This window comes from Symphalangus syndactylus, chromosome 1 (genome assembly GCF_028878055.3).
Source record: "Symphalangus syndactylus isolate Jambi chromosome 1, NHGRI_mSymSyn1-v2.1_pri, whole genome shotgun sequence".
Classification (NCBI taxonomy): Eukaryota; Metazoa; Chordata; class Mammalia; order Primates; family Hylobatidae; genus Symphalangus; species Symphalangus syndactylus.
The window spans coordinates 93,039,175-93,059,965 of NC_072423.2; the positions used below are offsets into that span (position 1 = coordinate 93,039,175).

The 20,791-nt window shown below is 59.3% G+C and overlaps 3 protein-coding genes across 19 annotated transcripts; all 3 read left to right on the plus strand.

Moving 5' to 3' along the window:
• The first annotated feature begins 50 nt into the window (after window positions 1-50).
• On the plus strand, window positions 51-4,744 carry GPR137 (G protein-coupled receptor 137). 14 transcript variants are annotated; one of them, XM_055238343.2, is made up of 8 exons: window positions 51-631; window positions 1,762-2,133; window positions 2,217-2,266; window positions 2,973-3,198; window positions 3,318-3,467; window positions 3,593-3,721; window positions 3,857-3,975; window positions 4,287-4,744. In XM_055238343.2, exons 2-8 carry the CDS (start codon window positions 1,777-1,779, stop codon window positions 4,444-4,446), a joined length of 1,191 nt encoding a protein of 396 aa, XP_055094318.1. In that variant the 5' UTR covers window positions 51-631; window positions 1,762-1,776; the 3' UTR covers window positions 4,447-4,744. The 14 variants fall into 14 exon arrangements, with proteins under 14 accessions (XP_055094318.1, XP_063498619.1, XP_063498599.1 ...); XM_063642549.1 differs by having other exon boundaries at window positions 493-631; window positions 1,734-2,133; XM_063642529.1 differs by having other exon boundaries at window positions 493-631; window positions 1,734-2,133; window positions 4,393-4,744.
• A 1,709-nt stretch (window positions 4,745-6,453) lies between these two features.
• On the plus strand, window positions 6,454-15,243 carry KCNK4 (potassium two pore domain channel subfamily K member 4). Of its 4 annotated transcripts, none has more exons than XM_055239414.2 (7): window positions 6,454-6,762; window positions 8,467-8,732; window positions 12,100-12,223; window positions 12,341-12,501; window positions 12,691-12,877; window positions 13,333-13,472; window positions 14,551-15,076. In XM_055239414.2, the coding sequence occupies exons 1-7, from the start codon at window positions 6,645-6,647 to the stop codon at window positions 14,929-14,931; spliced, it is 1,377 nt and encodes a 458-aa protein (XP_055095389.1). In that variant the 5' UTR covers window positions 6,454-6,644; the 3' UTR covers window positions 14,932-15,076. The 4 variants fall into 4 exon arrangements, with proteins under 4 accessions (XP_055095389.1, XP_055095670.1, XP_055095479.1 ...); XM_055239695.2 differs by lacking the exon at window positions 6,454-6,762 and adding an exon at window positions 7,036-7,113; XM_055239504.2 differs by lacking the exon at window positions 6,454-6,762 and adding an exon at window positions 7,139-7,332.
• Window positions 15,244-15,410: 167 nt separating this feature from the next.
• Window positions 15,411-20,266, plus strand: CATSPERZ (catsper channel auxiliary subunit zeta). The gene is made up of 5 exons (XM_055239983.2): window positions 15,411-15,621; window positions 15,848-16,178; window positions 18,977-19,056; window positions 19,268-19,334; window positions 20,038-20,266. The coding sequence occupies exons 1-5, from the start codon at window positions 15,601-15,603 to the stop codon at window positions 20,139-20,141; spliced, it is 603 nt and encodes a 200-aa protein (XP_055095958.1). The 5' UTR covers window positions 15,411-15,600; the 3' UTR covers window positions 20,142-20,266.
• The last annotated feature ends 525 nt before the right edge of the window (window positions 20,267-20,791 follow it).

Sequence of the window (20,791 nt, forward strand, 5' to 3'; positions counted from 1 at the left end):
GGAACGTCACTCGGGTCGGTCCAGAGGCGGGGCCAACCCGGCCCGGCCCCGCCCCCCCGCCGGACCCAAGGCTCCTCGCCCGCAGCCTTTTTTCTCCCTCCTTCGGCTCGGGTGCTCACATCCTCGCTGCCTCACACCTTGGGCGTTTGTGGGAGCAGGAGAGGGATTCTCTGGGGTCCCCATTTGGAACCCGGAGACCCACTTCTGCCAACAAGTCCTTCAGCCCCTCTGGGCCTTAGTTTCCCCCCAGTGAAGTGGGGATACTGACAGCTCCCCCGGGAGCCAGTGAAAACTTTGTGAAGGGAGTGATTACTGCGGGCGAAGGCGCTTGGCACAGCCACAACTGAAGCTCAGCCGTCGGATGCGATTATTGTTGCTATTGTTACCGCTCCGCTTGGACTGGGTGCCCGGTCGGAAAGTCCCGCTCCCTGCTCCTCCTCCCAGGCGCGGAAGCTTCGCGCCGCCCGCCTCGGGGGACACCTCCCGCGCCATCTCGGGGGCACTGGAGATAAGGAAAGGAACCTCCTCCCTGGCTGGGATGGCTGCCCGGGCGCGGGAGGAGGGCCGGGGACCCGGTGAGGGTGGACCGTAGGGCCCGTGGGGGCTTCACGCCTGGCAGGCGGCCGGCCAGGTGAGCAGGGCCGCGGGCGCGCCGGGGCGGGGGGCGGGCCCGCGCGGGGGATTCGGGGCTCCGCGGGTTCAGGCCTGGGGGCGGGGCCCGGGGGCCATCTTGGCTATGGGCGGAAGTTTTCTTCAGAGACCGAGGGACGGGAATCCGTTGCCGCCCCCGGCCGGGCGGCACGACCAAGATTTGGGTATAGGAGAGAGGAGCGTGGGAACTGGCGGCCCCCCATACAAGTAAAGGCGGGCGACCCGGGTCACGGCCCACCCAGGGACCCCCTGGATGCGGCACGGCCCCCGCAACTCGGCCGCCCTCCCGCCGCCTCCCGTAACCCCGGGCGCCCGCCAGCGGCGCAGCTCGCGCCAATTCTCGTACGGTTTCACGCCGGGTGCGGCGTTGGACTGCGGAGCCAGCCGGGCCCCTGCGCAATTTGCGTAGCGAACGGCGCCCGCGCAGGCGCAGGAGGAGGAGGGGGGCGGAGCAGCGGGAGCCGGGGAGCCGGAGCCCTGGGTCCCCACGACCTGAGCCGGCTCTCCCATCAGCGGCCTGAGGACCTGGCATCCGCCTCCTCCCTCCCCTTGAGGCTGGAGAGTGGACGCGGTGGGGGAGGGTGGGGCGGGGGCAACTTTCGAGAATTACGAGGACAGGAGGCAGAGGCCCTCCCCATCCGCATTATTGGAGAAGAGAGAGCCTCCCCCAGCTTGGGGAGGGGGAGAGCGGGGCATTGGACGCCCCCCGCAAAGGCCGCTGCCCTGACCCGACGGGCATCGGCCGGCTCTCCCCCTCCAGCCAGGACGACATGAACGACCGAGGCCAGGGACTCCTCTCCTTGGGCCTCTGCATCCCCCCATCCCTGGCTCTGGGGTAGGCCCAGGGAGGAGACACCCCCAACCCCTATCCGGTCTGCCCTGGAGAGAAGGGACTGCCCTTCCATGCCCCTGAGTGAGGGGCGTGGGGCCCAGGCTGCCTGTGTTCCCCAAGGGCAAGGGTCTCTCTGTTGAGGAGGAGGGGCCTGTCAGCCACAACTTCTTTCCTCCTGAGCGCCCCATCTCCCTCTCTGCACCCTGCAATTCCCACCCCTCCGTATTTATTTCCCTGGCCCCGCCGACAGCCCCTCCTTGTCTGTCTCCGGGATTCAGGCCTCCTTCCCTGACATGGAGAGTAACCTGTCTGGCCTGGTGCCTGCTGCCGGGCTGGTGCCTGCACTGCCACCTGCTGTGACCCTGGGGCTGACGGCTGCCTACACCACCCTGTATGCCCTGCTCTTCTTCTCCGTCTATGCCCAGCTCTGGCTGGTGCTTCTGTATGGGCACAAGCGTCTCAGCTATCAGACAGTGTTCCTGGCGCTCTGTCTGCTCTGGGCCGCCTTGCGTACCACCCTCTTCTCCTTCTACTTCCGAGATACTCCCCGCGCCAACCGCCTGGGGCCCTTGCCCTTCTGGCTTCTCTACTGCTGTCCCGTCTGCCTGCAGTTCTTCACCTTGACGCTTATGAACCTCTACTTTGCCCAGGTAACCAACTGTGGTCCCGGGTGGGGGGCGGGAGGTGGCAAGCCTCAAGGACCCACAGGAGTGAAGGGCATCTCTGCTCCTAGGTGGTGTTCAAGGCCAAAGTGAAGCGTCGGCCGGAGATGAGCCGAGGCTTGTAAGTACTCGCGACACTGGTGGGCTCAGCCTCCAGGTCAGGGGCAGGGGACAGTCCCATGTAGATCCCTTCCCACCTCTCAGGGCTGAGGCAAAGGCAACCCAGGGAATGTCTGTGGAAGATCTTGGAAAAGTTAAAGCACCTGGCGCAGATGGCTCAGTAGAGGTGTTGCAGATCTGCAAGGCACAAGAATAGGAATGGTTGTGGTAGTGTAAGGGAGAGGGCCCCAGTGTCATCCACCATGGAGGGCGAGCTGGAGGCTCCAGCTCATGGAAGCACCAAAGCCATATGCACTCCTGGGTGACCTGGGGCTGCAATGCCCTCGTCATTTGTACAGTGTCTTACGGTTTCTAAAGAGCTTTCCCAGCCATCTTTTATTTGTACAATTTCCCTGAGAGGCTACTATCCTCCTTTGAGAGATGAGGGAACTGAGGCCCAGCCAGGTAAGACAGTAGGATCAAGGTCACAGAGCTGGGGCTCAGACGGAGACTTCTGACTCCAGTTGGTGCACCTTCCGAGGTACCATGGCTGTCAGTCACCTTCTGACCTTTTTGGGCCTCAGTTTCTCCATCTGTAAGAGTGGAGGAACAGGGCTCAGACTGGATGCCCTGAGTTCTGTCAACACTGGGGTTTCCTGCAGGAGGTAGGGCAGGTGGTGAGTGCTGAGGGCTGTTGAGGGCCCAGGCTGACTGTGCTGTGGCTGCAGGCTCGCTGTCCGAGGGGCCTTTGTGGGGGCCTCGCTGCTCTTTCTGCTGGTGAACGTGCTGTGTGCTGTGCTCTCCCATCGGCGCCGGGCACAGCCCTGGGCCCTGCTGCTTGTCCGCGTCCTGGTGAGCGACTCCCTGTTCGTCATCTGTGCGCTGTCTCTTGCTGCCTGCCTCTGCCTCGTCGCCAGGCGGGCGCCCTCCACTAGCATCTACCTGGAGGCCAAGGTAGGGCTGCAGCACTGATGTCCAGGTGTCTTTTGGGGTCACTTGGCAGTGGTTCTCAGGGTGTAGAAGAAGCTGGGAGCCTTCTGTCCCTGAGGGTCCTCTGTTGTTATCTGTGCCAGGGGACCAGTGTGTGCCAGGCGGCCGCGATGGGTGGCGCCATGGTCCTGCTCTATGCCAGCCGGGCCTGCTACAACCTGACAGCACTGGCCTTGGCCCCCCAGAGTCGGCTGGACACCTTCGATTACGACTGGTACAATGTGTCTGACCAGGTGGGCATATGCATGTCTGCCACCTCCTTAGTAGCCATGGCACCTTGGCCCCAGCTGGCCTGGGCCCTGTCCCACTACCCCTTTGGCGTGACTGCAGACTGGCACCAGCCCCTGCCTTCCCACAGGCGGACCTGGTGAATGACCTGGGGAACAAAGGCTACCTGGTATTTGGCCTCATCCTCTTCGTGTGGGAGCTACTGCCCACCACCCTGCTGGTGGGCTTCTTCCGGGTGCACCGGCCCCCACAGGACCTGGTAAGGGTCTGCTCCCTCCTCTGTGGGGCCAGTGGAGAGGGGCGGATGTTGGGAATCCTGGGTTGGGGTCTGGGGATGGGCCTGGGAGGCCAGTGCAGGCCAGGAGTAAGTACTGATGATGGCTTCCTCCCCCAGAGCACCAGCCACATCCTCAATGGGCAGGTCTTTGCCTCCCGGTCCTACTTCTTTGACCGGGCTGGGCACTGTGAAGATGAGGGCTGCTCCTGGGAGCACAGCAGGGGTGAGAGCACCAGGTAGGAGCCATGGCACTGCCTTAGTACCCCTGCCCCACCCCCCCCGCCGGCTCCATCAAGCTATGGGGGACGGAGAGAGCCGGGTCTTGCCTTCCACCCCTGCCATGGCCTTTGCTTCCCCATCTGTACTAGGTGAGGTCCCCTGGGTTCCTATTGCTAAAGCCTCCACCCCTTGCCTAGAGATGTACTTTGCCCTGGGCCCCGAAGGTCTAGGTCACAGGGGTTCTGTTCTAAGCCTGTCTTCCTCCTGCAGCTCTTGTGACTGTGGCCCTGGTCACTGTCCTGAGACTGACCCTGTTTCTCTGCCGCAGTATGTCGGGCAGTCTAGGCTCTGGGAGCTGGTATGGTGCCATCGGGCGTGAGCCGGGCTGGTATGGGGGCAGCCAGACGAAGACCACTCCTCTGCTCTTCTCCCAGGTGCCAGGACCAGGCGGCCACCACCACAGTCTCTACTCCACCCCACAGACGTGATCCCCCTCCCTCCCCCACAGAATACCCAGGCCCCAGTCCCCCTCACCCTAGGCCCCTGTGCCAAGTTTGTCTGCCGCTTCTTGCCCAGGATCTTGGGGGTCGTGGCTGCCCCCTCCTCTGGCCGGCTCCTTGCTGCTCCTGTCATAGTGAGCTTGTGCCGTCCCCCTAGGATGGGGGGTGTGGCCCTGGCTGCCAGATGCCCACAGCACCCTGGCATGACCTGCCACCTCCGCTTCCACACCGGAGCCAGCTACCTCTCCTGTGCCTGCCACTCAATAAACAGTGTCTGCGCCCCACAGTTGTGCACCTGTCTGTCATCTGCCTTGTGTTCCTGTCACTTTTGCCTGTTTGGCCTAAGGCTGAACAGACGCCCTTGAAGTGGGCTGCTAGGCTGGGCAGGGGTGACTTACCCCATCAAGGCTGGTGGGCTGGGAGAGGAGGGGCCTGCAGTTTGCAAGGGAAGAAGACCACACAGGCCTTTGTTCTCAAAGCTCTCCTGGCCCAGAATTGCCCCACTAACTCCAGATCCCTCTCCACTTGAACAGTTCCTACTCTTTCCTCAAGACCTGCGTCAACTGTCACCTCCTTTAGGAAGCCTTCTGTCTCCTGGACAAGGGACATGGTCCCTGTGCTGGGCCCCACAGCCTCACATTACTGTGATTATGTGGCTATTGAGGTTTTTTTGTTTTGTTTTGTTTTTTGAGGCAGGGTCTCACTTTGTCACTCAGACTGGAGTGCAGTGGCACGATCATGGCCCACTGCAGCCTCAACCTACCAGGCTCAAGCAATCCTCCTGCCTCAGTCTCCCGAGTAGCTGAGACTACAGGCACATGCCACCATGCCTGACTAATTTTTTAATTTTTAATCTTAGAGGTGGGGTTTCACCATGTTGCCCAGGCTGATCTCAAACCCCTAGGCTCAAGCAATCCACCTACCTCAGCCTCCCAAAGTGCTGGGATTACAGGCATGAGGTACTATGCCTGGCAGCTTCTGAGTTTTTTTTTTTTTTTTTTGAAACGGAGTCTCACTCTGTCGCCCAGGCTGGAGTGCAGTGGCGCGATCTCAGCTCACTGCAAGCTCCGCCTCCCGAGTTCACGCCATTCCCCTGCCTCAGCCTCCTGAGTAGCTGGGACTACAGGCGCCCACCACCACGCCCGGCTAATTTTTTGTATTTTTAGTAGAGACCGGGTTTCACCATGTTAGCCAGGATGGTCTCGATCTCCTGACCTCGTGATCCGCCCACCTCGGCCTCCCAAAGTGCTGGGATTACAGGCGTGAGCCACCGCGCCCGGCCAGCTTCTGAGTCTTAACCCCAATGGATTAGACTTTCTGGAGGCCCTGTTTCCCTATCACCACCCCAACCTGGTCTTTAGGAGCCAGGAGTTAGTCCAGGGCTTGCTGGGGAGTTGGCGCGGTGGCTGAGCAGCCCCCATCTTCCTACTAGGGCGTGGGTTTGCCCAGAGGTACAGGTGGTCCCCAGCTATGCCCTCCCGGTAGCCCTCTTCTCCACTGTCCTCAGTAGCATAGTCACTGCCCTCTGCCCCCATGGCCCTGGCAGGTCTGTCAGATGGCTAGGACTCCTTTACTGGAGGGTCTGTCCCCTGCCCACATAGGTGTTTGTCCCAGCTTTTCAGAGTTCCCTTGGCTTATCACTGGGCCTGCTTCAAAACTCTTTACTTGGGACTATCCTGGGCATCAGGGCCTCCAGAGAGGGCATCTGAGACTCATAGAGAATCAGCTTGAAGCTGGACAATCACTTTTTGTTGAAAGGAAAACTGCTAACGTTTGTGGGGCACTTTATTGTGTGTGCCAGGCTCTGTTTTGAGGATTTCTAAACACTGACCTCCTTAATGCCCAGAACAGCACCCCGAAGTGATGATTAATCACCCCCTTTCTGTAAGTGGGAACAGGGAGACTCCAGAGTTTGGTAACCTGTCCAGGTTCCCTACCAGTAGGGGATGGTCAGCCTCAAAGCCCAGGCTGAAAGCCATCCGGCATCAGGGCTGAGGACCCCAGCAGGAACCAGAGGGTCTTTGGAGAGGTCACAGGTTGTCAAGTGGGTGAGAACAGGGCGGGGCAAGTTCAGGACCAGCCAGGGCCTGGGTGTTCAGTCAGTGGGAGAGCGGATGCTGGCACCAGTGCCATGCTGGGATCTGCAGGCAGCTGCAGCCACAGCCTTCCGGGGCTGATTTCTGGGCATGGAAGTGAGAACCAAAAGCTGGGGCAGGGAGCACCCTGGAGGGATGGCCGGGGAGCAGGTAGAGGGCCAAAAGCTGGAGTGGGGGCAGGAGGTGCTCCAGCAGCAACTCCCCAGAGGTGGGTCCCAACCTCCACATCGGCCAATTCCAGGTGGCCCACCAGGTTTCCCCCACCCCTTTGTCCCGCGGAACCCCTCCCTCATGAGTGCTGAGCCCAAGGGCCAGCCTGTCCCCAGGGGCGGAGAGTTGCGGGCCTTTCCCGATCCGGTAATGGGCCTGGGAGATGCCAGATTAGCGTGGTGCCTGTCCGGAGAGGTGGGCCAGCTGATGCCCAGGTCGGGGCCCTGCCGCTGGCCACACTGGGCTCCGGTCCAAGACTAGAAAGCTGGCCCGAGCTGCAACCCCACTCCGGCTCCTCTGCCACCCACCTCCTGGGGCTGGCCGGCTTTGGGGAGCCGGGCGGCAGCAGGTAAACGGCTTGGGGCGGCGCCGGCGGCGAGGGCGCTGCACGGAGGGAAGCGTGGCGCCGGAGGGGTTAACCGCGGGAGGAGGGGGGCTTCTGCGGGCGGGAGGGGGGTCCCAGCCCCGGCGGCCGCCCGCTCCGCCCCTGCCGCCTCCGCGGCCCAGTCGGCACCGGCGAGGCCGTGCTGGAACCCGGGCCTCAGCTGCAGCCGCAGCGGGGCCGACAGTAAGTGCGGGGCGGGCTCCGGTGCGCGGGCAGGACTCCGGGGCAGGGGCGCCCCAGGGGCGACTGGCCGGGCGGGGTGCCCACCTCCCGTGCGTGGGCGCCTCCGGGAGTGGTGTGGCCGCCGGTCCCGCCGCCAGCCACGCTCCGAGGAGTCGCTGTGCGGACGCAGGGGAGGCGGTGGGAGCGAGCTGCGGGCGCTGCGCGGTGGCCCTGCGGTCTGGCGTGTGCACGCTAGTGTCCACACACGTGTGCGTGGGCTCTGGGTGCCCTGGCGCGGCCGGCACGCCCATGGGGGCCGGGGGTGCCGGGGCGTCTGCGGAGTGTGCAGGTGGGGTGCGTGCGTGCAGCGGGGCGGCGCGGCGCTGCAGCCTCGGGGTGGAGCGTGGGCGCGCGGGTCTTTGTGCCCGCGCATGGCGGTGCGTGCCGGGGCGTGTGTGCGCGTGGGCGCCGCCGCCCGCTGTCCTGGACTGACAGCTGTCTTGGGGGCTGCCGCCCTGGTGTGGCCTTTGCGGACCTCCGCCCCGCTTTTTCCGGGAACTGGGCGTCCCCCGCACCCCTCCTCGCCTGGGTGCGGCGGCCGGGACCCGCCCCTGGGTTCCTCGAAAGCCCGGCGGGGCGCGGGGGCACCCTGGAGGGCCAGCCAGGAAGCAGGGCGAGGCGAGAGGGGACGGAGAAGCTGCGGAGACGCTGTCGCAACCGCAGCGGGCGAGCCGGGACCCGCCATTCCCCTGTCCCCGCCCTGCGCGGTCCGGCCTCTCCTCCGGGTTTCCCTTCGGACGCCTCCGAGCCCCCTCGGCCTCCTCCCCGAGGGCCAGCTCCCCGCACCCCCCAGGCCCCCCACATTTCCTCGCTCGCCCCGCTTCCCCCTAGGCAGGCTTAGGCTCTCTTTCGGCCTCCCACTCGCCTTTCTTTCCCTTCTTGGTGCCCTCCTCTCTTTCCTCACCTGAGGGCCGGGCAGCGGAGGTAAGGGGAAGGCTGGAGATAGGAGGGGGACTGGGTGTGTCCAGCCAGAGGGATATCTGTGGACAGTGCAGCTGTGGGCTTCATAGATCTTTGGGTGTGTAGGGGATCGAGGAGGAGGGTGTGGGTGTCAGGCCAGCTCAGTGACCCCAGCATCCCTGGTTTTGCCCGCAGTGACGACAGCTCCCCAGGAGCCCCCCGCCCGGCCACTCCAGGCGGGCAGTGGAGCTGGCCCGGCGCCTGGGCGCGCCATGCGCAGCACCACGCTCCTGGCCCTGCTGGCGCTGGTCTTGCTTTACTTGGTGTCTGGTGCCCTGGTGTTCCGGGCCCTGGAGCAGCCCCACGAGCAGCAGGCCCAGAGGGAGCTGGGGGAGGTCCGAGAGAAGTTCCTGAGGGCCCATCCGTGTGTGAGCGACCAGGAGCTGGGCCTCCTCATCAAGGTGCGTGGGTGGGCCGCAGCCCCTTCAGCTGTCACCCATCACCCCTGGCACTAGCTGCGTGCCAGTGAGGCCCTGTGCCAGTGCTGCTTTCAGATCAGTATCCCTGAGGACGGGGTGCAGCGGGAGGCTGTGGGACAGAGGCTGGGGTCCAGGTCTCTGTGTTTTCAATAGGGCAACTGGGGTCATTTGTTTTCCCTGGAGAGCCTGGCACAGGACTGTGCACCTATAATGTCTCCTTCAGGGCGTGATGGTGGTGGGATTAGGGGAAAAGGAATGAATGAATGGCCATAGCGCATGGGCTGTGTTACATTTGCACAGGTCTCACTCACCGGTCTAGATTGCCACACAAAATCCAAGACTCTCATTTAAACATGAATTACAGTTAAACCGCAAATGCCTTTTTCTTTTTTTTTGAGACGGAGTCTCCCTGTGTCGCCCAGGCTGGAGTGCAGTGGTGTTATCTCAGCTCACAGCAACCTCTGCCTCCCAGATTCAAGTGATTCTCCTGCCTCAGCCTCCCAAGCAGCTGGGATTACAGGGATGTATCACCACGCCCGGCTAATTTTTGTGTTTTTAGTAGAGATGGGGTTTCACCATGTTGGCCAGGCTGGTCTCAAACTCCTGACCTCAAGTGATCCACCCACCTCGGCCTCCCAAAGTGCTGGGATTGCAGACATGAGCCACCACGCCTGGCCCACAAATGCCTTTTTAATACAAGTCCATCCCAAGCAATATTTTTGTTTGCTAAATCTGGCAACCCTACCTACACCGGTTCCCATACTTTTCTTGGTGTCATGTGCCTTAGAAAAGCCCAAGAACATGGTGAACACACCCCCTCCGCCTGGAAAAGTGTGCATATGAACATGTGCAGGTGATTTTGGGAGGGTTCCAGGATCCATGCCACCAGGGATGCCAGGTCAGGTGCCCCTTCCCCCTAGCATGCATGCTTACCATGTGGGGAGAAGGGGGCGCGTCAGGGTTCCCTGAGTCACTTCTGGTCAGACTCCAACCATAGACTCAAGAAAGTGTTGGGCTGCAGCCTTCTGGGATACAGTCAGGCAGGCACCTCTGTTACTTTCTCTGATTTCGGAGTCACTGTCATACAAAAAAATTAAGATTTAGCTTTAATAAATTAATGTCTATTACTTGAAATTGAAGAGTAACCTTTGTTCCCTGCCTGTTCTTTGTGGAGGGAGGGGCCCCTGGCAGGGAGGCCTCAGTGTTCCAGCTGATTCTCAAGGCAGCAGGACTCAGGGCAGAGATGAGTGTGGGGTGGGGTCGGGACACAGACCACCCGACATCTTTTTTGACACTTTCAGAATGCCAGTGGAGTCTCAGAGAGGCGTGGGAAGAATGTGTCTGGCCAGACCACAGGGCAGAGGGAGGGAGGGAGGGAGGGAGGGAATCTGACCTAGTTTGTCTTCACAATGGAATTGCTTTTTTCCTTGATAAGAAAAAGGAAGAAAAGGAGAGGCAGGACCTAGAAGGGTGGGTGACAGCCGCTTTATTTCTCTTCCACAGTAGGATTCACTCCCTGAATTAGTTGTGCAGCAATTGTGCACCTACTGTGTGCTAGGTGCTGTAGTGTTATACGCCAAGGGGATATTAGGGTAGATCAGACACAGGGTCTGCCTTGAAGGGTGTCACATCTAGGCGAGGGGAGAGCTCTATCCATGGTCAGACAGATCACTGTAGGATTCAGTGGAAAGGAAGTTTCCCTCTTTCTGTTAAGCACCAATTGTGCTAGACCTTGAGCTAGGGGCTGGGGACAAGGACAGAGATGGCAGGGGCCTGAGGGATGACCTGGTGATTGAAATACACCAGGCGAGAGGGGTAGACAGTAGAGACGAGGGGCAAGAGATGCCCATGTGGAGAGACAGCATGGGCAAAGGCGTGGAAGCTGGAAAGTTCCGGAGCATTTTGCAGAACCTGGAGTTAGCAGATGCCTAGTCATTTGAAGCAAAAATTAGAACACACAGGATGACAAAGGATTTTTCCCTTAAGTCGTGAATTTATTGGAAAAGTGTTGCAAAATACACATTAAATCACTTTTAATTAGCTATTTCCCTTCTTGCTTTTATTAACAATTATTATAGGAAATGGAATCATCTCAGAAAATCTGGGGGGAAGGTTGCTGTAACATGGGGTGCCAAATTGGAGTCCCAGGGAGAAGACTAGGGGAAGGGGGGTGGGGACCAGTTTGAAAAAGGGACTTGAATGCTGGTCTGGGGTGTTTAGGCCTGCAAGGAGTGGGGAGCCATGGAGGGTGTTGAGCAGCCACTTTAGGAAGATTAGTTTGGACTAAGTCTTGCTAATGAGGACTGCAGTCAGGGGGCGAAGAGGTGCTTTATGATACGCCCCACAGACACCATTCTGGTGCCTTGGCACTGCTGCCTGGGGAAGAGTCTCTCTGACTTCCTCTCACCTAGGGCAAGCACTCTCAAAATAGTCCCTGCCCATGGGATCTGCATGCTGGCAAGAGGGGGAGGCATCCAAATAGGGACATTACATTCATTTAATAATATGTATTGGCTGGTCCGAGTACAGTGGTGTTTACAACTAATTGATCACAACCAGTTACAGATTTCTTGGACCCTTCTCCACTTCCACTGCTTCACTTGACTAGCCTTAAAATAATAATAATACTTATCGAGAGGTGCTCAATCAATATTATTTACACTGCAACACAGGGTTTGGCTTGGGCTTTGGCAGGGGAGGGACCTGTGTGTTTTTGTGTGTGCGTATAAACCTCCTAGAAATTGGAAGCAAAATTTTGTGGCATATAAACCTTCCTGGAGAGAAAGTCCCTAGCTTTCTTGAGATTTTCTAAGGAAAGGGACTCAAATTCAGCTTCCATAGGTGCAATGGGAGTGGTGGGGTTGGAAAGCTAGAAACACAGGGTGTGGTCACTGCTCAGGAACTTAACAGTCAGTGCTTACTTTGTTGCAAGTTCACAAAAAATCTGGGAGGCAGATGCTGTCACTATCATCCCCACTTGAGACATGCAGAAGCTGAGGCCAGAGAGTTAACTTGCCCAAGGTCCCATGGCACCAACATTTGAACCCAGGCAGTCTGGTCCCAGGGTCTGTGCTCCTGACCATGGTAAAAGTGGAAATTTGTTGTCTGAAGTTAGGGGACAGATACCGAAAATGTTTCTCAAACATTGCAGAAGTCAAACAAACTTGCCTGCAGGTAGACTGGACCCAGTTTGCATCTTTTGCTGTAAGGGACTGCCTCCTGGGAGACCAGAGGGAAAGGGAGAACAGGGAGGAGCAGGGAGGGAGCCACCCTAGAGACTGGAGGGGCACGAGTTGCCCTAGACAGGAGGGAAGAACTGAAGCTCCTCCTTCTGCACCTTATCCTGCAGGAGGTGGCTGATGCCCTGGGAGGGGGTGCGGACCCAGAAACCAACTCGACCAGCAACAGCAGCCACTCAGCCTGGGACTTGGGCAGCGCCTTCTTTTTCTCAGGGACCATCATCACTACCATAGGTGGGGGAGAGGATTGGCATGTGGGGGGCGGCAAGGAGCTTCCTCATGGGGGAAGGTGCAGGGAGACGGAGGGGTCCCAGGTGGCCCCTAGACTTCCTGCATTGCCCGTCTGCCCAGGCTATGGCAATGTGGCCCTGCGCACAGATGCTGGGCGCCTCTTCTGCATCTTTTATGCGCTGGTGGGGATTCCGCTGTTTGGGATCCTACTGGCAGGGGTCGGGGACCGGCTGGGCTCCTCCCTGCGCCATGGCATCGGTCACATTGAAGCCATCTTCTTGGTGAGCTGCTCCATGCCCTGCCTGCCCTTGTGCTGGGCTCCGGCTACCCTTCCCCATGTCCCTGGCACATGAGCGCGCCCCCCCACAGACCATAAGCCTCTCCCACAGGCTCCTGGGAGCGGGAGTGGGGAGTATGGGAGTGGGGATTGTTGGTGTCTCCTGGGTCCTGCCTACTGCCCCTCCCCGCAGAAGTGGCACGTGCCACCGGAGCTGGTAAGAGTGCTGTCGGCGATGCTTTTCCTGCTGATCGGCTGCCTGCTCTTTGTCCTCACACCCACGTTCGTGTTCTGCTATATGGAGGACTGGAGCAAGCTGGAGGCCATCTACTTTGTCATAGTGACACTTACCACCGTGGGCTTCGGCGACTACGTGGCCGGTGAGGCCGCCCTTCTTGTGCTGCACTTTCCCATCTACTTTATTCCTGATCAGGGGCTCTGCACTCCCGCCTTTCCCTCCAAATCCCATGTGGTTGCTCTAACCCCTGCATCCATCATGGAATGCACCATCACAGCCTTGCACACACGCCAGCGCCTTATGCACACTCACATTCTTATATGCTTGAGTCCCATGCATGCTCACACATATATTAAATGCACCCGTCGCATGTGTCACATTCTTGCACGGGAGCGCCCCTTCTTGCATGCTTTTATCTTGCACACTTTCAACTCATGCACACCACTCATTTTCCTGCCTGCCCTCACACACTCAAGCACATACCCATTGCCCTAGGGAGGGCAGGTCCTCTCCAGGAGTGGGAGGGGGGCACTGAACCAGAGCTCACAGGCTTGCCCCACAATCCAATTCTTTCTACCTTCCCTGGTGGTATCCCAGGCGCGGACCCCAGGCAGGACTCCCCAGCCTATCAGCCGCTGGTGTGGTTCTGGATCCTGCTCGGCCTGGCTTACTTCGCCTCAGTGCTCACCACCATCGGGAACTGGCTGCGAGTAGTGTCCCGCCGCACTCGGGCAGAGGTAGGCGCCCCAGGGTTGGCACTGTGCCTGTGCACTGTGGTGCACATGTGCTGTTCTCTAGCAGGGGTTTGATCAGGCTGTCTCCTATCCAGGGCGTGGGCTCCTGAGGCAGGGGCTGAGTGAGCCTCTGTGTGTGCCCCGCAGGGAACAGAGGGGTATAAGTTTGTGGGTAACTTCACCACCTCTTCCCTCATGGGTAGGATTGCCGGATTTAGCAAATAAAAATGCAGAAAGCCAGCCCGGGCAACATGGTGAGACCCCGCCTCTAGAAAAGGCACAAAAATTAGCCCTGCCTGGTGGTGTGTGCCTGTAGTCCCAGCTACTCGGGAGGCTGAGATGGGAGGATCGCTTGAGCCAGGGGAGGTCGAGGCTGCAGTGGGTCATGATTGCACCACTGCACTCCAGCCTGGGTGACAGAGTAAGCCCTGGTCTCAAACAAACAAACAAACACCAACAACAACAAAAAAAACAAAACTCAGTTAAATTTGAATTTCAAATAGATAAAATTTTATTATGGCTGGGGGCAGTGGCTCACGCTTGTAATCCGAGCATTTTGGGAGGCTGAGGCGGGTGGATCACAAGGTCAGGAGTTCGAGACCAGCCTGGCCAACACAGTGAAATCTCGTCTCTACTAAAAATACAAAAATTAGCTGGACGTGGTGGCGGGCGCCTGTAATCCAAGCTACTTGGAAGGCTGAGGCAGGAGAATCGCTTGAACCGGGGAGGCAGAGGTTGCAGTGAGCCGAGATCGCACCACTGCACTCCAGCCGGGATGACAGAGCTAGACTTGTCTCAAAAAAAACAAAGCGTGTCCCAAATATTGCACAAGATATATTTATACTAAAGTTTTATTTGTTGTTTTTCTGAAATTCACATTTAGCCGGGCGATTTGTATTTTGCCACCCTGCTGGGAGCACCCAGCGGAGGAGCCCTTCCATCCTTGGGGCTGGCTGAGGCTGGAGGACCAGGCAGAAAAGAGGGTTGGGGTTTGATCCCTGCTGGTGAAGGGGCAGGTTCCTGGGGGGTCGCGGAGGGGGTCTAGACCTCTAGTCGAGGGCTGCTTTCCCTCTCCATGCAGATGGGCGGCCTCACGGCGCAGGCTGCCAGCTGGACTGGCACGGTGACAGCGCGCGTGACCCAGCGAGCCGGGCCCGCCGCCCCGCCGCCGGAGAAGGAGCGGCCACTGCTGCCTCCACCGCCCTGTCCAGCGCAGCCGCTGGACAGGTCCCGATCCCCTTCGCCCCCCGAGAAGGCTCAGCCGCCTTCCCCGCCCACGGCCTCGGCCCTGGATTATCCCAGCGAGAACCTGGCCTTCATCGACGAGTCCTCGGATACGCAGAGCGAGCGCGGCTGCCCGCTGCCCCGCGCGCCGCGAGGTCGCCGCCGCCCCAATCCCCCCAGGAAGCCCGTGCGGCCCCGCGGCCCCGGGCGTCCCCGAGACAAAGGCGTGCCGGTGTAGGGGCAGGATCCCTGGCCCGGGCCTCTCAAGGGCTTCGTTTTTGCTCTCCCCGGCATGCCTGGCTTGTTTGACCAAAGAGCTCTCTTTCCACGAGACGGAAGTCTGGGGAGGAGGCTACACTTGCCTCTCCGCCGCCCCCCCGCACACTGGCCCCAGCCCTTCCCTCACTTCCATCCATCTCCAGACCCCCCAAGGCTTTCTGTGTCGCTGCCCCCGGCGGGCGTATCCCTCACAGCACCTCACGACTGTGCCTCAAAGCCTGCATCAATAAATGAAAACGGTCTGCACCGCTGCGGGCGTGACGCTCCCGGACGCGAGTGGGTGTGGAAGTGCTTTCCTCGGGCCACCGTGGGGGCATCTCTGGCCTCCCGTGACCGAGGGTCCCCGGGCACCCAGGTCGGTCAAGTCTCGGCCCTCTCAGGCCCGCGTCTCTGGGTAGGGTCTGGCGTGGGGATCAGCTGGGATGGGCTGCGCGTCTCCAGCCTCCGCAGACACATTGGCGGGTGGGGTGCAGGGAGGGAGAGACAGGGGAGAGAGAATGGCATCTCGCGTGGAGGGCTGTCGTTTGAACTCTCCCAGCGCGAGAGACCCTGCCCCGCCCCCTTCCTGGAGCGTTGACCCCCTTCTCGTCTCGAGGCCTGTGGCGTCTGGGTCCGTTGGGGCAGAACCATGGAGGAAAAGCCTTCGAAAGTAAGACCTCTCCCCGGGCCCCTTACCCTGTCGGCTGCCAACCCACCCTTGGTCCGACTCGGGCCCCTGGCGCTATTTCTTACTCAGCCTTGGCTGCCCGCAGCCCCCACCCAACCACACGCTCTAAGGGATCCCCAACAGGGTCCGGCTCAGTTCCCCAGCCCTCTCTTCCTTCCCGCTCCAGCCATCCGCGACCCTTGGCTCCCTCCTTGTATGTGGCCCACAGGTGTCGCTCAAGTCTTCCGACCGCCGAGGCTCGGACAAGGAGATCGTGCACAGCGACACTCGGGACCTGTGGATCACGACCACGCTGTCCCAGGCACAGCTGAACATGCCGCTGTCCGAGGTCTGCGAGGGCTTCGACGAGGAGGGCCGCATCATTAGCAAGACCCGCGGGTGGCACAGCCCGGGGCGCGGCTCGTTGGACGAGGGGTACAAGGCCAGCCACAAGCCGGAGGAACTGGACGAGCACGCGCTGGTGGAGCTGGAGTTGCACCGTGACAGCTCCATGGAAATCAATCTGGGGGAGAAGGACACCGCATCCCAGATCGAGGCCGGTCAGTGTGGCCTCGCCAGGCCGTGGGCGCCCGCAGGGCAATAAGCTGGCCAGGGACTCAATTCCTGGAGCTGTAAAACGGGGGGAAGCTGATGGGATCCAAGTTTCTAGGATTCCCTGGGATAGGCGCCCGCGCGAATCTTTCGCCCTTTCAATCCGCCAGGCATTCTTGGAGCGCCCCCTCCCGGGCAAGCATTGTAACAGGCCTTTCGGTCGTGGCGCGCAGAGTCCGGGGAAGGACGCACCAAATACATGGCGCAAAGACCCCGTGGTAGGTAGGACCTGCGGGGGTTTTTTGTTTTGTTTTGGAGACAGGATCTCACTCTGTCGCCCAGGCTGGATGGAGTGCAGTGGTGCGATTATAGCTCACTGCAGTTCAAGTGATCCTCCCGCCTCCCACTTTTTTTTTTTTTTTTGAGACGACGTGTCTCTCTGTGTCGCCCAGACTGAAGTGCAATGGCACGATCTCTGCTCGCTGCAACCTCCGCCTCCCGAGTAGCTGGGATTACAGGCGCGCGCCACCACGTGCGGCTAATTTTTGTATTTTTAGTAGAGACGGAGTTTCACCATGTTGGCCAGGCTGGTCTCGAACTCCTGACTTCAAGTGATCCGCCGGCCTCGGCCTCCCAAAGTGCTGGAATTACAGGCTTGAGTCACTGCGCCCGGCCTTTGTTTTTTAGAGACGACGTCCTGCTTTGTCGCCCAGGCTGGAGTGCAGTGTTGTGATCAGAGCTCACTACAGCCTCAAACTCCTAGGCTCAAGGTATCCTCCAACCTCAGCCACCCCCACCACCCCGAGCTGGGAGGACAGGCCGGAACCACCCCGCTCAGCTAATTTTTTGTTTTTTGTAGAGAAAATTTCGCCATGTTGCCCCGGCTGGTCTCAAACTCCTGGGCTCAAGTGATCCTCCTGCCTCGGCTTCCCAAAGTATTGGGATTACAAGTGTGAGCCACCATGCCCGGCGAGACCTGTGTTTTTAATGGAATCATCCCACCAGTTGCAAGAGTTAACTCCTTGTCTTATGATTTGTGCTGGTTGAGGAGGTGTACATCTTTCCATTAGTCAGTTGCTGGTTACAATTTCTAAGCCCCTACTACGTGCTGGGCACTGTCTGGCATCCCCTCAAACCACTTCATCAAAGAGTCAGAACCAATAACAGTATAACAATGGTCACATATTGAGCACTTGCTGTGTGCCAGGCACGGGGCTTCCCCTGGATTGTCACCTTCCAACTTCACAACCTCCATAAAGAGCTATTTATTTTTTATTTATTTTATTTATTTATTTATTTTTTTTGAGACGGAGTCTCGCTCTGTCGCCCAGGCTGGAGTGCAGTGGCGCCATCCTGGCTCACTGCAAGCTCCGCCTCCCGGGTTCACGCCATTCTCCTGACTCAGCCTCTGGAGTAGCTGGGACTACAGGTGCCTGCCAGCACCCCCGGCTAATTTTTATATTTTTAGTAGAGACGGGGTTTCACCTTGTTAGCCAGGATGGTCTCGATCTCCTGACCTCGTGATCCGCCCACCTCGGCCTCCCAAAGTGCTGGGATTACAGGCGTGAGCCAACTGCTCTCGGCTATTTATTTATTTTTGAGTCAGAATCTCACTCTGTTACCCATGCTGGAGTGCAATGGTGCGATCTTGGCTCACTGCAACTTCCGCCTCCCCGGTTCAAGCAATTCTCCTGCCTCAGCCTCCTGAGTAGCTGGGATTACAGGCGCCTGCCACTATGCCTGGCTAATTTTTGTATTTTTAGTAGAGACGGCGTTTCACCATATTGGCCAGGCTGGTCTTGAACTCCTGATCTTGTGATCTACCCACCTTGGCCTCCCAAAGTGCTGGGATTACAGGCGTGAGCCACCGCTTGGCCAAGAGCCAAGAGCTGTTCTTTTTTGTTTGTTTGTTTGTTTTTTTTGTTTTTTTTTGAGACAGAGTCTCACTTCTTCGCCCAGGCTGGAGTGCAGTGGCACGATCTCGGCTCACTGCAACCTCCGCCTCCCTGGTTCAAGTGATTCTCCTGCCTCAGCCTCCCGAGTAGCTGGGATTACAGGCACTTGCCAGCATGCCCGGCCAATTTTTGTCTTTTTAGTAGAGACAGGTGTTTCACCATGTTGGCCAGGTTGGTCTCAAATTCCTGACCTTGTGATCCGCCCACCTCGGCCTCCCAAAGTGCTAGGATTACAGGCATGAGCCACCGTGCCCGGCCAAGAGCTGTTCTTTTTTTTTTTTTTTTTGAGAAGGAGTCTCGCTCTTTCACCCAGGCTGGAGTGCAGTGGCGCAATCTCCGCTTACTGCAGGCTCCGCCCCCGGGGGTTCACGCCATTCTCCTGCCTCAGCCTCCCGCGTAGCTGGGACTACAGGCGCCCGCCACCTCGCCCGGGTAATTTTTTGTATTTTTAGTAGAGACGGGGTTTCACCGCGTTAGCCAGGATGGTCTTGATCTCCTGATCTCGTGATCCGCCCACCTCGGCCTCCCAAAGTGCTAGGATTACAGGCGTGAGCCACCGCGCCCGGCCAAGAGCTGTTCTTATTACCCCATTTTACTGATGAAGAACTTGAGGGTCAGAGAGTGTCAGTCTCTGGTCCTAAGTGTCACACTGTGGGGCAGTCAGAACTGGAACCAGGTGGGTGGGGCTCTAAAGCCCAGGGTTGTAACCTCTGTCCCATGCTGACCACAAGGCTGCACCAGGAGCTGGTCTCTGAAGGCCATTCCCTCTCACAAGGTGCCCACCCATCTCCTCTGCTCCAGGGAAGGCCCAGGAGTCTGCAGATGACTAACCCTTTTTTCTCTTCTCCCAGAAAAGTCTTCCTCAATGTCATCGCTCAATATTGCGAAGCACATGCCCCATCGAGCCTACTGGGCAGAGCAGCAGAGCAGGGTTGGAGGGGCTGGGGAGACTGGGAGTTTCAGTGGGGTAGGGGATAGGCAAATTGGGGGTTGATAGGATATGAAAGTTGGGAGTGGTTGGCAGAGTGGAGGGGCAAGCAGGCTGGTTGGGGGTTTGGGGGGCACAGGGAGGAGGTGGGGGCATTTCAGCTGTGGGCAGAGATGAAACCCCTGGATGCCTAAGCCTCTTGCTGCTTCTCCAGCTGCCACTGCCCCTGATGGAACTCATGGAGAATGAAGCTCTGGAAATCCTCACCAAAGCCCTCCGGAGTGAGCTCCCCACCAACCCCCAAGAACTCCCACGACAGATTCTGGTTGATTTTGCAGGGCTGGGGCCCAGGGGGGTGGGGTTTCAGGGTGCCTTATGTCTTGTCAGATGCCCTTGGCACTCACAAGTATTCCCAGGGCCCCATAAAAGTTAAAAGCTGAGGGACTGGGCACAGGAAGACCCAGTGCGGGACATGTGGTGATGGGCAGAGGCCTGGGCTCCAGGCTGAGTGCAGCCCCTCTCCAGCTGAGGGAGGCTTTTCTGTGGCTGTTTCTCCACCTGCACAGTGGGATGACCGCCTTGGTGTGGCCTCGACTCCCTCTGGTTGGGGAGTTGTGAGGAGCCTTTGGACAGTGGATTATGTGGGTGAACTTTTGCTGCTGGGGTAGGAAAGCCCAGCGGTGATAAAGGGCCAGCTGATGGCTTAGAGTGGGTGGCTGGTCCAGAAGGTGGGCAAACTGCTCGCTACCACCGCCCCAGTTCAGGCCTGCAACGTCTTCCCTAGCCTTGACCTCATCCATCTTCCACCTTAACACTCAGCACCCTTAGAGATGCAAAGTTCCCCAGGCTAACACAGACCTGAGTGCCCTGCGCTGCTGCTACCTCGAATCATCTGCGGTTCCTCGAATCACACAGGCGGCGCCCGCTGGTGGGGAGACCTTTCGGTTGCTCATTGCCCTGAGCCGAGCTCTGCCCTCCTCCTAGGCTACCAGTTAGGGATCGGCAGGGACCACTTCCTGACTAAGGAGCTGCAGCGATACATCCAGGGGCTCAAGAAGCGCCGGAGCAAGAGGCTGTACGTGAATTAAAAACGCCACCTTGGGGTCGAGCAACGACCCGAACCAGCCCCGTGCCTGCCCGGTCCCCAGACCCAAGGCCGACCCCATCCGAGTGGAATTTGAGTCCTAAAGAAATAAAAGGGTCGATGCATGGGTCCGTGAGTCAGTGCATGACAGCCCGCGTGAGGCGGACGCACGTGGCCCCGCCCTTCCCCGTGACCTTCATTCGGTCACCGCAGTGACCTTGAGCTTTCTCCGTCCGGGCCCTATCGGCCCTACCTTCCGGGACTCGCAATCCTGGGCTTCTTGCACGTTTTAAGTCGGCTTCACCCACCCCGAGTTCCGCAGCTCTGTGGGGCTACTGGGTCTACGGTTCGAGTGCCCAGTTGGTGTCGCTTTGGGGGAAGAGGGTAGGGGGAACGGGGCAGCACCTCCCTCCTCGCGACGGCGCGCTAGGCTCCGCCCCTCAAGCATAGGTAGCAGGTCCAGCCTCTCCACTCGTCCCGCCCTTGCGTTTTCATATGTAAGTGGCCTCTTGGCTCCGCGACTGCAGCCTGCACCGCCTCGCCCGCTCCTCTGGCGCGCAGCGCGCCCCGCCTCCTCTGTTACGAAAGAGCGCTTCTGGCCCCACTTGCTCACGGCTCTATTGCCCCCGCCCACCGCGTCTCCGGCCCCGCCCC

What these genes read in the sequence shown, in the direction of transcription:
- GPR137 (XM_063642529.1), top strand. Translation starts at nt 1,777, where the DNA reads ATGGAGAGTAACCTGTCTGGCCTGGTGCCTGCTGCCGGGCTGGTGCCT. An exon ending in TGAACCTCTACTTTGCCCAG is followed by an intron (nt 2,134 to 2,216) that starts GTAACCAACTGT and finishes CTCTGCTCCTAG; the next exon opens with GTGGTGTTCAAGGCCAAAGT. An exon ending in ACCGGCCCCCACAGGACCTG is followed by an intron (nt 3,722 to 3,856) that starts GTAAGGGTCTGC and finishes TTCCTCCCCCAG; the next exon opens with AGCACCAGCCACATCCTCAA.
- KCNK4 (XM_055239414.2), top strand. Translation starts at nt 6,645, where the DNA reads ATGGAAGTGAGAACCAAAAGCTGGGGCAGGGAGCACCCTGGAGGGATG. An exon ending in GACCATCATCACTACCATAG is followed by an intron (nt 12,224 to 12,340) that starts GTGGGGGAGAGG and finishes CCGTCTGCCCAG; the next exon opens with GCTATGGCAATGTGGCCCTG. An exon ending in ACATTGAAGCCATCTTCTTG is followed by an intron (nt 12,502 to 12,690) that starts GTGAGCTGCTCC and finishes CCCTCCCCGCAG; the next exon opens with AAGTGGCACGTGCCACCGGA.
- CATSPERZ (XM_055239983.2), top strand. Translation starts at nt 15,601, where the DNA reads ATGGAGGAAAAGCCTTCGAAA. An exon ending in CGCATCCCAGATCGAGGCCG is followed by an intron (nt 16,179 to 18,976) that starts GTCAGTGTGGCC and finishes CTCTTCTCCCAG; the next exon opens with AAAAGTCTTCCTCAATGTCA. An exon ending in CCTCACCAAAGCCCTCCGGA is followed by an intron (nt 19,335 to 20,037) that starts GTGAGCTCCCCA and finishes CCCTCCTCCTAG; the next exon opens with GCTACCAGTTAGGGATCGGC.